At 37.9% G+C, this 14187-nt stretch overlaps 1 protein-coding gene across 3 annotated transcripts in view; it reads right to left on the bottom strand.

The window, feature by feature from the left end:
• The window catches only part of arhgef12b (Rho guanine nucleotide exchange factor (GEF) 12b), a 60151-nt gene that overhangs the window by 30383 nt on the left and 15581 nt on the right, over window positions 1-14187 (bottom strand). For all 3 annotated transcript variants that reach the window (XR_009806571.1, XM_061898899.1, XM_061898897.1), the window contains exons 2-4: window positions 8239-8330; window positions 6349-6447; window positions 6200-6249 (exon numbers count right to left, since the gene is read on the bottom strand). Coding sequence is in view for 2 of the 3 variants with exons in the window: in XM_061898899.1 (XP_061754883.1) it covers window positions 6200-6249; window positions 6349-6447; window positions 8239-8330 (241 nt within the window). In the remaining variant the exon portion in view is untranslated. The remainder of the gene's footprint in view (window positions 1-6199; window positions 6250-6348; window positions 6448-8238; window positions 8331-14187) is intronic.

Genomic DNA, 14187 nt, shown 5'->3' on the forward strand with positions numbered 1-14187 from the left:
TTCTAGGTGAATTTTTGACCACTCCTCTGGACAAAATTGGTGTAATTCAGCTAAATTTGTTGTTTTTCTGACATGGACTTGTTTCTTCAGCATTGTCCACACGTTTAAGTCAGGACTTTGGGAAGGCCATTATAAAACTTTAATTACAGCCTGATTTAGCCATTCCTTTACCACTTTTGACATGTTTTTGGGGTCATTGACCTGTTGGAACACCCAACTGCGCCCAAGACCCAACCTCCGGGTTGATGATTTTAGCTTGTCCTGAAGAATTTGGAGGTAATCCTCCTTTTTCATTGTCCCATTGAAAGCACCAGTTCAATTGACAGCAATACAGACCCAGAGCAAAATACTACAACCCCCATGCTTGTAAGAGGGTGTGGTGTTCCCGGGATTAAAGGTCTCACCTTTTCTTCTCCAAAAATATTGCTGTGTATTGTGGCCAAACAGCTCAATTTTTGTTTCATCTGACATCACATGGACAAAGATGAATCCTTGTGGAGGAAAATTCTGTGGTCAGATGAAACAAAAATTGAGCTGTTTGGCCACAATACCCAGCAATATGTTTGAAGGAGGAACAGGTGTTTTAAATGGGACAATGAAAAAGGAGGATTACCAGCTTGCCAGAATCTTGTGGATGGCTACCAAAAGTACCTTATTGCAGTGAAACTTGCCAAGGGACATGTAACCAAATATTAACATTGCTGTATGTATACTTTTCACCCAGTAAATTTGGTCACATTTTCAGTAGACCCATAATAAATTCATAAAAGAAGAAAACTTCATGAATGTTTTGTGCTCCAATCACTCTATCACAAAAAAAAAAAGAGTTGGAGATATTGGAAACTCAAAACAGCGATGACATTATCTTCTTTACAAGTGTATGTAAACCTTTGACCACGACTGTATAAATATATATATATATATATATATATATATATATATATATATATATATATATATATATATATATATTTATACATAAATACATTATATATCAAAATATATAGAAAAAAATATATATACACACACACACACACACACGCACACACACATTATATATATATATATATATATATACATATATATATATATATATATATTTATATATATACATATACATATATATACGTACATACATCATTATATAGTAAAAAAAATATATATATAATATATATATGTTGAAAGCATTTAAATGGTTGTTAAATTACAATTTGCAATAAATATCCACATGGAAAGTGAATAAAAAAGCTGAAATTTGGTCAATAAAGAGCTATAAATCAAGATAATGGAATAATATAATGGAAGTTTTATTATCAAAAAATATTACGAAGTACATTTTATAGTAACAAAAAGCAGCGGGAATATGTGTGTGAATACCAAACATGTTCATTCCAATTGTATTAACTATTTAAAATAATATTTAAACAAGCCTCACACAGCAGTAGAGTGGCGTTGCCCATGTGTCGTTTCCACGCACCCTGTAATTTCCAAAGCAATGAACCTGAGCCGGTTATATTTTTATTAAATTATTTAGTTATACCAGTTTAATAAGTATATATTTTCAAAAGTTCACATTGTAATAGATTTACAAAAATTATACATGTTTTAATTTGGTACAAACGGAAAGATTTAGATAAATTGTAGAAATGTTTAATAATATAAACATAAATAAATATATAATTGGTTCGGCCGCAAAACAATAAATGCCATTGCTGCTGATTTTGAGCTGCGAGTACCATTAAAAAGTTTACACCTTGAGGGCCGCCAAAAAATGGCAGTTGTTTTAGCTGTGGTCCGTATGGGCTGTAGTGGTACTCAGTTGTAATATACTTTTATACCACCTGAGACAGTAATGACAATATCAAACAAACAGAAAAAGTCTGGAGCTTAAGTCATAGAGAAGTTTCTTAAGCGCAATAATTATGACTAAAGCGGTGAAGCTTTATTTTATTTGTACTTTAGTCCTATTAAGGAAACATATATTATTATTCATATTTAGTTTGAAATTATTAAATTTAGCACCGTTTAATTGCATGTAAATAAATTATACATCAGTTTTCATGAGTCCTTTTTTTTCATTCTTTTAAAATGTATATAAATAGTATTTATTCTTGTAATCAGCCTGACCTTAGCGTTGGTGACAATCTTCGCAATTAACACGTTTTAAAATAATTTGACAAGTTTTATCTTGTTACTAGGTTAGATATAATCACGGAATTTGATTAAAATCAAGATCAAGACTACTAATTAAGTTGTTATTGTTGTTGCAGGAAATAGCAAACATGGTGATGCATCTGTGAGATTAATAAGCAGCGGAATGCTAAAAATTAATAAACTATGTACATCCATCCATCCATTCTGGAGCCTATCTCAGCTGCATTCGGGCGGAAGGCGGGGTCCACCCTGGACAAGTCGCCACCTCATCACAGGGCCAACACAGATAGACAGACAACATTCACACTCACATTCACACACTAGGGCCAATTTAGTGTTGCCAATCAACCTATCCCCAGGTGCATGTTTTTGGAGGTAATAAACTAGGTAAATATCACTGTAAATTCCAGACTATAAGCGGCTACATTTCTCCTACGCTTTGAATCCTGCGGCTTAAAGATTTGCCGATAATTTATGGATTTTTCTTTGCTTCGACTTTAGTACTTTAGTTAATCATAGAACTGGCACCCAATGTTAATAAAAAAAGTATTGACTTTCAATCGAGAGAAGATTTACAGCCCTATTTGGGATCTGTTGCGTCCAGTCCCCGGGATAAGGGTCCCCAGTGGTAATATTTAAATTGGGCCCCTAGTTCCAAAAGATTTAAGAACCCCTGGTCTACGCCATTCTCTACCAGTAAGTAAAACTACATTTTCCGCATCTTTATCTATACGCATTTCAGTGTTGAATATTGCGTTTTAGTTCAGAAAGCGACAAGGGCCATGTTGTCCTTCTGGCACATACAGACACAGCCACCAAGACCAATCAGTGCACCCAAAAGTGATGACATCATCCAACGTCAGCACCTATGTCCGCTCACCTCGTGTCTGTTTTGCCTTGATCGTAACTCAATTAGAGCATCAAGAATGAGTAACTTTGAAGAAATCAGTGAGCGTGCGGTGCCCTCGCCTACAAAAAGAGACGCTGTCCTGATAAATCTGAGCGGTACGTAATCAAGAAAGGTCGACCGAGTGCGGTGGGAAAAATCCCACCTATTGCCTGTGTACATGATGTGTTGAACAGGATATGTGTCTAGACACTCCTCTATCCAAGGACCAACTGAATCATGTGTTTACTCTGCTGTTTTTGTCTTTTGATGCAGCTGTCAATGTAAACCCTAGATCCCCCCAAAATGTGTTTTTTTTTTTATTAAATGAATTCATTACAGTGATGGAATAAGCATTCCTCTGTAAAACTGATGACTTTTCACACATTTTTAGGGCCAGACTGGCACCATACAGGCTTATTCTGTTTTGCCCCCAAAAAATGTTTGGAGTTATCGTTTTTTTTTTTGCTGTAAAATTTGTACAAAATTATCAAAATGAATATTTTGTAATACATGTGAATTTTTCCGAAATTGAGAGTTTTATTTTGGTTGTTGGAAATGATTAAATTACAACTCACATCAGCAGGATGGCTGTTTAATGAAAAGCTGTGAGAATCTTGAGTGTGACTGTTGCATTAAGAAGTGAGGCGATCCAGGACTAGATGCAGTGCTCTCAAACAACCACTATCTGTGAGCAGATAATTCTGTATAATCTATTTTTCTTTCGGACTGATCAGGTCTTATTGGGTCAGTAGTGCATTCTTCCTTCTTGGTTAAAGTGAAGATTGAGGCAACATTCAATTGTACTCAAAACAAGGAAAGGAGAGATATCTGTTATTGGGTCTGAATTCTTCACATACATTTTGTTTAAGTATTACATTTTATGGCTTGTTTTTTGTGACTCAGTGGATTGAATTTAACCTTAATATAATACTCGCAAAGCAGTAACCTATTACCAATGACCTCAGTCATTTTCCCCTATTTCAGACATAACATTTTATGTTTCAACTACTTCTAAAATGACTCAGTGTGACCTTTAACCTCCTTTATAAACCAATGTGAATCATGTTTTAATTAAATTCAATGTTTTACAATATTTTGCAGGCAAACAATAAGTAAGCTATGGGACGTAAATAACCCCTGAGCCTAATTTTGGACACCTATGTAGGTCAATTTGTGTCTTTATTACAAAAGCTTAGTTATTTTTTACACTAAGTTTACATGACTGAATTGTTTGCGTTTTCATTTTGTGATATTAACTATTTCAAATTATGATAATTGAATAAAAATATGTGAGCAAAATATGACGCCATGTAAGTGTGCCTTGTCTTGAGATCATGTGACCAGTGGACCAGATCAAGTGGTCTTAAGATGGACTTATTATTTATTCATGGATTTGCTAAATATTAAGTTTCATCTGATGATGTAATGGATATATAGATATATATAAATGATAAATGGTTTCTACCTTCAAGGAACTCAAAGCGCTTTGGCACTACTTCCACATTTACCCATTCACACACACATTCACACACTGATGGAGGGAGCTGCCATGCAAGGCGCTAACCAGCACCCATCAGGAGCAAGGGTGAAGTGTCTTGCTCAGGACACAACGGACGTGACAAGGTTGGTACTAGGTGGGGATTGAACCAGGGACCCTCGAGTTGCGCACGGCCACTCTTCCACTGCGCCACGCCGTCACTGTCGATATTGACTGGATCTGTTTAGCATGAAATATTGTCAATTATTATCGAGACATGTACATTAAGGGTACAAGTTTGTATTTTCACCCTTTTCCCCTGTCAATAGTATGCCGGAGGGAGGGGCTTGGACTATTTAAGGGAGTCTGTTCATTCAATCGGGGTGGGAGTAGGTAAGCAGGTTGGTTGTGGAGAGTTAGAAAATAGTACACTTCACCGTTGCCCCCAGTGCTGCTCACACTGGTGAATGAATGATGAATGATGGTGGTGGTCGGAGGGGCCGTAGGCGCAAACTGGGAGTCACGCTTCCATCAGTCTACCCCTGGGCAGCTGTGGCTATTAAAGTAGCTTACCACCACCATGTGTGAATGAATGATGGGTTCTCACTTCTCTGTGAAGCGCTGTGAGTGTCTAGAAAAGCGATATGTAAAATATCATCCATTATTATTATTATTACACTGAATGTTTTACACAGATTATTTTCTACACTAAATGTTTAATTCACTGAATTATTCTACACTGAATTTTTGACACAGATTTTTTATACACTACATTTTTATTACATTGATTTTTTTACACAGATTTTTTTCTACATAAATATTTCTTACACTGGTTTTTTTCTACACTAGATGTTTACGACTACTTTTTTTACACAGATTTTTTCTACACTAAATGTTTATTACACTGATTTTTTACACCGATTTTTTCTACACTAAATCTTTATTACACTGAACTTTTTACACAAAATTTTTATTACATTAAATTTTTTACACTGATTTTTTTCTACACTAAATGTTGATTACACTAATTTTTTCTGCACTGAATTTTTACACAGATTTTTTTTTACACTCAATGTTTATTATATTGAATTTGTCTTCACTTAATTTTTCTGCACATCATTTTTTTAAACCATTTTTTTTACTGTAAAATTTTTTACACTGAGTTTTTACACACTGAATTTTAAAACACTGCATTTTAACAAACTGAATTTAAAAATTTTTTTGTTTTGCTCAGAAATGTTTATTCAATGACATTGTCAGTGTAACCTATTTTTATGGTTTGCCTCTTTGTTATGTTTAGTTCCTGTTATACAGTATATGCTTTGAGCTCTTACTTTGAATGTAGATAGAACGGAAATTATGTCATCTTAGGGTGGAGCGGAAGTTTTTGAAAGGAACGAAAATAAAGTGGTCCTCGTGTGAAACTGGAGCCTCCGTGTTTGTTATTTTGTAGTGTGATACAGTTTAGGCGACTTATATAAAACCTTGGTTACATCAGCATAATTTGATGAGGGAAAAAAAATGTAGTTCCCCAAATTCAAACGCTAAAAATTAAGGTACATAAACTCAGTGTCCACAAAAACCTTTCGTAGACACAAATTAACCTTAGTAGATACACCTTCTCTTTCTTGTCATGGATACCAACCACCAACATAAGCCAAGAAAAACATAAACATCACCTTAATGATTCTATCTCCTGTCTGGACGCCCGCTCGCATTGCAGCTCCATCTATGAAGCATCAAAACAAAAGAAACCTCATGTTTATAAAGTGTGTGCGTGTGTGTGTGCGTGTGTGTGTGAGTGGTGGTATGTGTGAGAGATCCTCACCTTCTTTGACCAGCTGCACAAACACAGGATTGTCTCCACTTACTGTCAGGCCAAATCCATTTTCATCTCTCTGGATTATCACACATCGCTGGACGAGGCCTGTCATCGACACATACTTAGAAAGCTGCATGCTACATCATAATAATGATAATGTGGCCTGCAGTGATATTCATTACTTAAAGTGTTTAGTTTTGATCAATGTGCACATATTCCTCATGCAGCTGTCGGATGCAGGCATGGGGAGGGGATATCCCCGCACAGGAAGTGAAAGATCAAGGGTTCGAACTAGCAGGAATCATTTTTGAAAGGCAGCAAAATTACAGCAAGTTGACTGGAAAGTTACAAAATTTATGGTTGGTTGTCCCTGAAGTCAAACAATTCAGTGATTCGAATGTTTTGATTTAATGTATTTATAGCTGAATGCTGGGTGACTTTAGGGCAGACCTGGGCAAATTAATTGAACTGTCAGAAATAAGAATATTTCACATATCGTCTATTCAGCAACATCATTTTATAATTTTATAGCTGCATGCTGGGTGACTTTAGGGCAGACCTGGGCAAATTAAGGCCCTGGGGCCACATACGGCCCGTTAATCTTTTTAATCTGGCCCGCCGGACTTTCCATCCATCCATCCATTTTCTACAGCTTATTCCCTTTGGGGTCGCTGGTGCCTATCTCAGCTAAAATCGGGCTGAAGGCGGGGTACACCCTGGACAAATCGCCACCTCATCGCAGGCCGGACTTTCCCAAATGATTTTTTTTATGTCTTTAAGATGGAAACAGTAGCAGCTATTATTATGTGCAGTGATGTTTTCAAATTACCGTAAGTACTTAAATGGTAGGAATCTGCACTTTTGCATGATATACTAGTTACAATGGTTAAGTCACAGCAGCTCAGACGAGGAACCAAGCAGTGTAGGTGGTGAGCGTTTCCAAAGAGTGTTTTCAGAGCGGCCAGCCTGAAATGCGGGTGTCAGGGACGGACGCGAAGGAGATTTTTACAACAAAGTTCAAAAGCTTAGTGCTATATCAGATGTACCAGATTGTAGGGGGGTTTTTTTTACCCTTTGCGTTCATATTTCGCTATGTTTGTTGCATTTTTGTTGCCTTTCGCTCGACTGTAAAATATGTCGATTGAGAGGGGGTGTGACGTTTATATGTTGTCAATATTCAGTGTTTTATCGTCTGAATTCAATTAAGTCACTTTGGGAGGGTGACTTAGGAATGACCCTATCTGAGGAAAACCGCTGGAATCAAGTTGAGAACACCCTGTACCAAAACTATTGGTGTTCCACAAGTTTCTGTAATAAGCCCTTTGATATTCTGTTGTCGTACACTTCTTGGCAATGGGACTGTAAACATGTGTTGCATTATTCCAAAGAGGAAACAACAAGGACGTATATTTTATCCTCGGACTTCACGATCAGCAGTATTTGCATTCACAACATGACGCACAGGATAACTCGACTCAGATTTTTTTCCTTTCTGACTTCGCCAAAGCCCTGTGATTCACACTTGGCCTTCCAACGTTCCCCCACGCCCCCCACTTCAAACCAATTATTATGTGAGAGAGCTGAGTGGATAATGGTTTGTCCTCTGGCCCCCACAAAGGAGGCAGCAAGACTCCAGGGTGAAGGAAAGGGCGGGTTTCGGATCGGCGTTAAAGCTCTGCCAACCACTTGAACCACCTTAACAACTTTTTTTTTTTTTATTAAGTGTTGCCTTTGAGCACTTCATTCCTACTCTTAGATCTGCTTGTTCTGGTGAGCCAAGCCCAAAAAAGTACAACTTGGCTTGCCTTAGTTTGAACCATCCAACTTTAAAAAGCCAAAGCACTTTCCTTAAATGAACGGCATCACGCAGAGTTTAAGCAAAAGGGGGTTTCTTACCGGTGGGGTCAAACTCATGTTTGAGCGAGACAGAGGATTTGTCATTCTTTGGCTTCCTCTCTGTCGGCTCCTTGTTGAGAATGCTTGGGGTCCTGAGGAGAAACGACCAATCAACACATCGTCACAACCTGCTAGGATCCCATTAAAGAGTGCCACCAAAAGTACAAAAAAATATGTAAAGATGTAACCCACCTGGGGTCTCATGTGTTAAAGAGTTGTGTGGATTTCCTACTAAAAATGGTGTATACTCAAATCCAGAAAATTTTCATGCGTAGAAACAGTATCAGATGTATTACACCAGGAATGTCAAACTCGTTTTCATTGAGGGCCACAGGGCAATTATGGCTGCCATTAAAAGCCGCTTGTAACAGCGAATAATGTATGAATTTACCTCTGGATTTTATTATTAATTATATAATTTTTTTAATTAGACTGTCGATTTTACAGTAAAAACTTTACATTTAAATTTTTTTACTCTAAAGTAGTGTTTTTTACCCCCCGTTTTTTGGGAGGTAGAGGGGTTTAACGGAAAAAGTTGGCAGTTTAGTTGCTAGAATTTTTGTGTTGTATTGGTTTTTACAACAACATATTGTGAATGGAAAAACAGTACAAGTTCGTTTTTTATTCTGGCAACATAGCTTTCAGTTTTTCTACAGTAAAAAATAATGTACCGTCTTTTCCAGTTACAGTAATACACCGTTGAAAACAACAATTGTAGATTTCACAGTCAAAAATTGTTAGCTCAGTCAACAGATTTTTTATTTAAAAAACAGTAGTAGTTTTGTTTTATTTACAGTAATATGCTTTAAAGAACAACATAAAATGTATAGTCACTTTTATTAATTTGATGGGTAGTTTGCTGTAAATTTAAGTATTTTTATTATTTTTATTTAGACAAAAACATATTTGGAAAGTATGATAATATACCGTGATATTTGTCGCAATATTGGATATTATTAAAGTTTAAATAAATTTGGTTGATGGTGTAATGATAAGTGTGACCAGTAGATATATGGCAGTCACACATAACAGTTAAGTGTAGCCTGCACCGTTTGATGTGCTTCAACATACGAGTATTATCATGGTGCATGTATAAGGTAAGACATATTATCTGGTGTTATGTTTCGTAATATTATGCAATAGCTACTATTCTTACCTTCTGGTACCTGCTGATCAATATTTGGGATCTGCATAAATCCTGAAAAATTGTGCGAGTCCGCCTTTGTATTAGTCGATAAGCTTCCTCTTTTTCTCTATCTTCGTGGTATGTGGCATTCATCCTCCGTTGTTGCCATTTCTAATTTATAGTAGTATAAAGTTCTTACTTATATCTGTCAGTAAACTTGTTATGAAGGCACTAAAACAAACCGGTGTAGTGAGTTTACATTAATCACCCAAGGAAATTTTTTTATTAGAGTTCCGGTCGGACGTTTTTTCACGGGACACATTTCCGGCGTTGTTGTTTCCGGATGAGGAGATGCTGCTCCGTTATTGATTGAAGTAAAGCCGGAATGTCGTTAAAACAGTTTGCTCCATCTTTTGACACTTCTTCCACTCCGTCCTTGCACACTACATCGCTACAACAAAGATGACGGGGAGAGGACGCTGCCGAAGGTGAGCCACGTAAATAAGACCGCCCACAAAACGGCGCATCTGGAAGAGACTGTCAGAAAGCGGCTTGAAGATGATCTGTAAAACATACAGTAATATATGCAACATTTTGACCAAAGAACCACCATTGCATGTTATGTAGACTACAAGGAAGTGTTTTACATTTAGAAAAAAAAATACTAATATGACTCCTTTAGTGCGCTCTATAATCCGGTGCGCCTTATATATGAAAAAAGATTACAAAAATAGACCATTCATCGGCAGTGCGCCTTATAATAGGGTGCGCCCTACAATCCGGAAAATACGGTATCCAACCAATCGGGTCGAGTTTTTTCTTGCCTTGATGTGGGATCAGAGCCGAAGATATAGTGGGGGTTTGTGCAGCTCTTTGAGGCATTCGTAAAAAAGGTCTATATAAATAAACTTTGATTGATTGATTGATTGATTGATTGATAATCCATTAGATAAGGGTGTAACGGTACGTGTATTTGTATTGAACCGTTTCGGTACGGGAGTTTCGGTTCGGTACGGGGGTTTACCGAACGAGTTTCTAAGCTAAAGTCTTAACAAGCTGCTTTGCTTCTTCTGCCTCTGTCTCAGCACCTAGCATTATCCCACCCACACAACCATCTGATTGGTTACATATATAGCGGTAACAGCCAATCAGCAGTGCATATTCAGAGTGCACGTTGTAAATGCTTCAGCGTTGAGCATATAGGTGTTTAGCAGGTGAGCATAAGGCAGCGTACTCTCCCCAAATGATAATAAACACCTCCCAGTCAACTATTACTAACATCACTATGATCCCGTTGACCTTCTAGAACAGTGGTTCTCAACCTTTTTTCAGTGCTGTACCCCCTGTGAACATTTTTTTAATTCAAGTACCTTCTAATCAGAGCAAAGCATTTTTGGTTGAAACAAGAGATAAAGAAGTAAAATACAGCACTATGTCATCAGTTTCTGATTTATTAAATTGTATAACAGTGCAAAATATTGCTCATTTGTAGTGGTCTTTCTTGAACTATTTGGAAAAAATAGATGGTTGTGTGGGTGGGACAATGCTGGGTGCTGAGACAGAGGTAGAAGAAGCAAAGCAGCTTGTTAAGACTTTAGCTAAAAACTTGTTGAAAAATAAACAAGTGATTCAATTATAAATAAAGATTTCTACACATAGAAGTAATCATCAACTTAACGTGCCCTCTTTGGGGAATGTAATAGAGATCCATCTGGATTCATGAACTTCATTCTAAACATCCATCCAACCATTTTTCTACCGCTTATTCCCTTTGGGGTTGCGGGGGGCGCTGGTGCCTATCTCAGCTACAATCAGGCGGAAGGCAGTGTACACCCTGGACAAGTCGCCACCTCATCGCAGGGCCAACACAGATAGACAGACAACATTCACACTCACATTCACACACTAGGGCCCATTTTAGTGTTGCCAATCAACCTATCTCCAGGTGCATGTCTTTGGAAGTGGGAGGAAGCCGGAGTACCCGGAGGGAACCCACGCAGTCACGGGGAGGACATGCAAACTCCACACAGAAGGATCCCGAGCCCGGGATTGAACTATGACTACTAAGGACCTTCGTATTGTGAGGCACACGCACTAACCCCTCTGCCACCATGAAGCCCAATTCTAAACATTTCTTCACAAAAAAAGAAATCTTTAACATCAATATTTATGGAACATGTCCACAAAAAAAATCTAGCTGTCAACACTGAATATTGCATTGTAGCATTTCTTTTCACAGTTTATGAACTTGCATTCATATTTTGTTGATGTATTATTCAATAAATATATTTATAAAGGATTTTGGAATTGTCGCTATTTGTAGAATATTTGAAAAAAATCTCACGTACCCCTTGGCATACCTTCAAGTACCCCCAGGAGTACGTGTAACACTGTTCTAGAAATTTAAAGTGCAGCTCAGCTTGCTCGCAGTTCTGGCTGGAGGTGAAGGCTAATTAGTTTTGTGTGTGTGTGTGTGTGTGTGTGTGTGTGTGTGTGTGTGTGTGTGTGTGTGTGTGTGTGTGTGTGTGTGTGTGTGTGTGTGTGTGTGTGTGTGTGTGTGTCTGTGTGTGTGTGTGTGTGTGTGTGTGTGTGTGTGTGTGTGCGTGTGTGTGTGTGTGTTTTACGGACAGAAAAGCTTTGAATGGCAGGGTCCCTGCTATCACATGTTGATAAAAATGTAACATTTACATAATAAAAATCAACTCCAGGCTTCCCAAATGCTGTGATAAATTAAGCATGATGAATTGAGTTGAAACTGTTTTATTTTATTTGCCCTTATGTGGCCCTACCGAGGGTGTCGTAGTGGTTTGTGTTGTGGTTTGTGCAGCCCTTTGAGACACTGGTGATTTAGGGCTATCTATATGAATAATTATTGATTGATTGCTTTAATCTGAGCAACAATTTGAGGCAGTTTAATGTTGATTAATGTGGGCAGAATAATTATAGTGTTCCCAATGTTAAAAGGATAAAGCCATTGTTTATAAATTTGGTAAATAAATAATAAAAAAATGTATATTTTGTTGTTTTCTTACTGTACCGAAAATTAACCGAACAGTGACCTCTAAACCGAGGTACGTACAGAACCGAAATTTTTGTGTACCATTACACCCCTAGCATTAGCAAATACATCGATTTGTTTGTCCTTCCCTCAATCTTTTACATTGTTTATATCAAATGTTGGCACAGACGGAATAACATTTCCACGTTCAGTTCTCTATTGTTACATTTCAACTTTGCCGTGAAATGGGCTTATGCCAGGTTTTTGTGTGTACGCCCCTTAATACAGAAGGCCGCTGGTCCAGTTCCTATTTCCGTTCAAATCTGGGTCCTTTGAATGCCAGGCGAGCACAATAGCATCGAACTTAAAGCCCCAGCTGCCAAATGGATGTCCAATGCAAGCTCTTAAAAGCCTACTGAAACCCACTACTACCGACCACGCAGTCTGATAGTTTATAAATCAATGATGAAATCCTAACGTTGCAACACATGCCAATACGGCCAGTTTAGTTTACTAAATTACAATTTTAAATTTCCCGTGGAGTTTCCTGTTGACAACGTCGCGGAATGATGACGTGTATGATGACGCGTGTTTGTGACGTTATTGGTTCGAGGGGACATATTAACCCAGCACCACTTACGGCTAAAAGTCGTCTCTTTTCATCGTCACAGTATTTTGGACATCTGTGTTGCTGAATCTTTTGCAATTTATTCAATTAATAATGGGGACGTCAAATAAGAATGCTGTTGGTGAAAGCGGTGGATTGCGGCTGCCTTTAGCACCGAAACACAGCCGTTGTTTCTTTGTTTTTTGTGAAGCTTTAACACAGAGCGGTCAAGCGAACACGTTTCTCTACATCAACCAGCAAGTTTTTGGATGGGAAAATTGTGATATTAAAGCGGCCTCTCCCGGGGACTTGAGTGGATTACGCGACCTCATCCTGCAGCTCAAAAAGGCAGCTGTGATCTTGGCTCCTCGGCTTCTCTCAGAGACACTGGCGTTCACTGCAGCCATCCGACTTTCAGGTATGACTTTATAATCCCACTAAAATACTATTAACACAATAAGCAGATAAGGGATATTCTAGAATTATCCTAGTAAATGTGTCTAATTACATCTGAAACGCTACCACTGGAGCTGTCGCCTTTTCTTTTTCTTTTTTTTTGTAGTGCTTCACTCTACCTTTCCTTATACACAAATCTTTCATCCTCGCTCAAATTAATGGGGAAATCGTCACTTTCTCGGTCCGAATTGCTCTTACTGCTTTTGATTGATTGATTGATACTTTTATTAGTAGATTGCACAGTACAGTACATATTCCGTACAATTGACCACTAAATGGCAACACCCGAATAAGTTTTTCAACTTGTTTAAGTCGGGGTCCACGTTAATCAATTCACAGCTGGTGGCTCACATTATAAACAATGTGAGGATGCAAGGAACCCTTACACCGGTGACGTCACACGCACATCGTCTGCTACTTCCGGTACAGGCAAGGCTTTTTTATTAGCGAACAAATGTTGCGAACTTTATCGTCGATGTTCTCTACTAAATCTTTTCAGCAAAAATATGGCAATATCGCGAATTGATCAGGTATGACACATAGAATGGACCTGCTATCCCCGTTTAAATAAGAAAATCTCATTTCAGTAGGCCTTTAAGGTCCTAAAGAGTGAGGTGTACCAACATACACCTGGCTGGCCTCCTTTTCATAGACAACCTCAGCAAAGAAATATTCTAATTTAGCTTTTGAGCTGATTATGGCATGTCTATCATAGTCAAATAAAACAGTGGCACTTTCGTTTGTGTTACAATCCGAAAACTG

The sequence above is a fragment of the Nerophis ophidion genome, linkage group LG04, assembly GCF_033978795.1.
Source record: "Nerophis ophidion isolate RoL-2023_Sa linkage group LG04, RoL_Noph_v1.0, whole genome shotgun sequence".
Taxonomy (NCBI): Eukaryota; Metazoa; Chordata; class Actinopteri; order Syngnathiformes; family Syngnathidae; genus Nerophis; species Nerophis ophidion.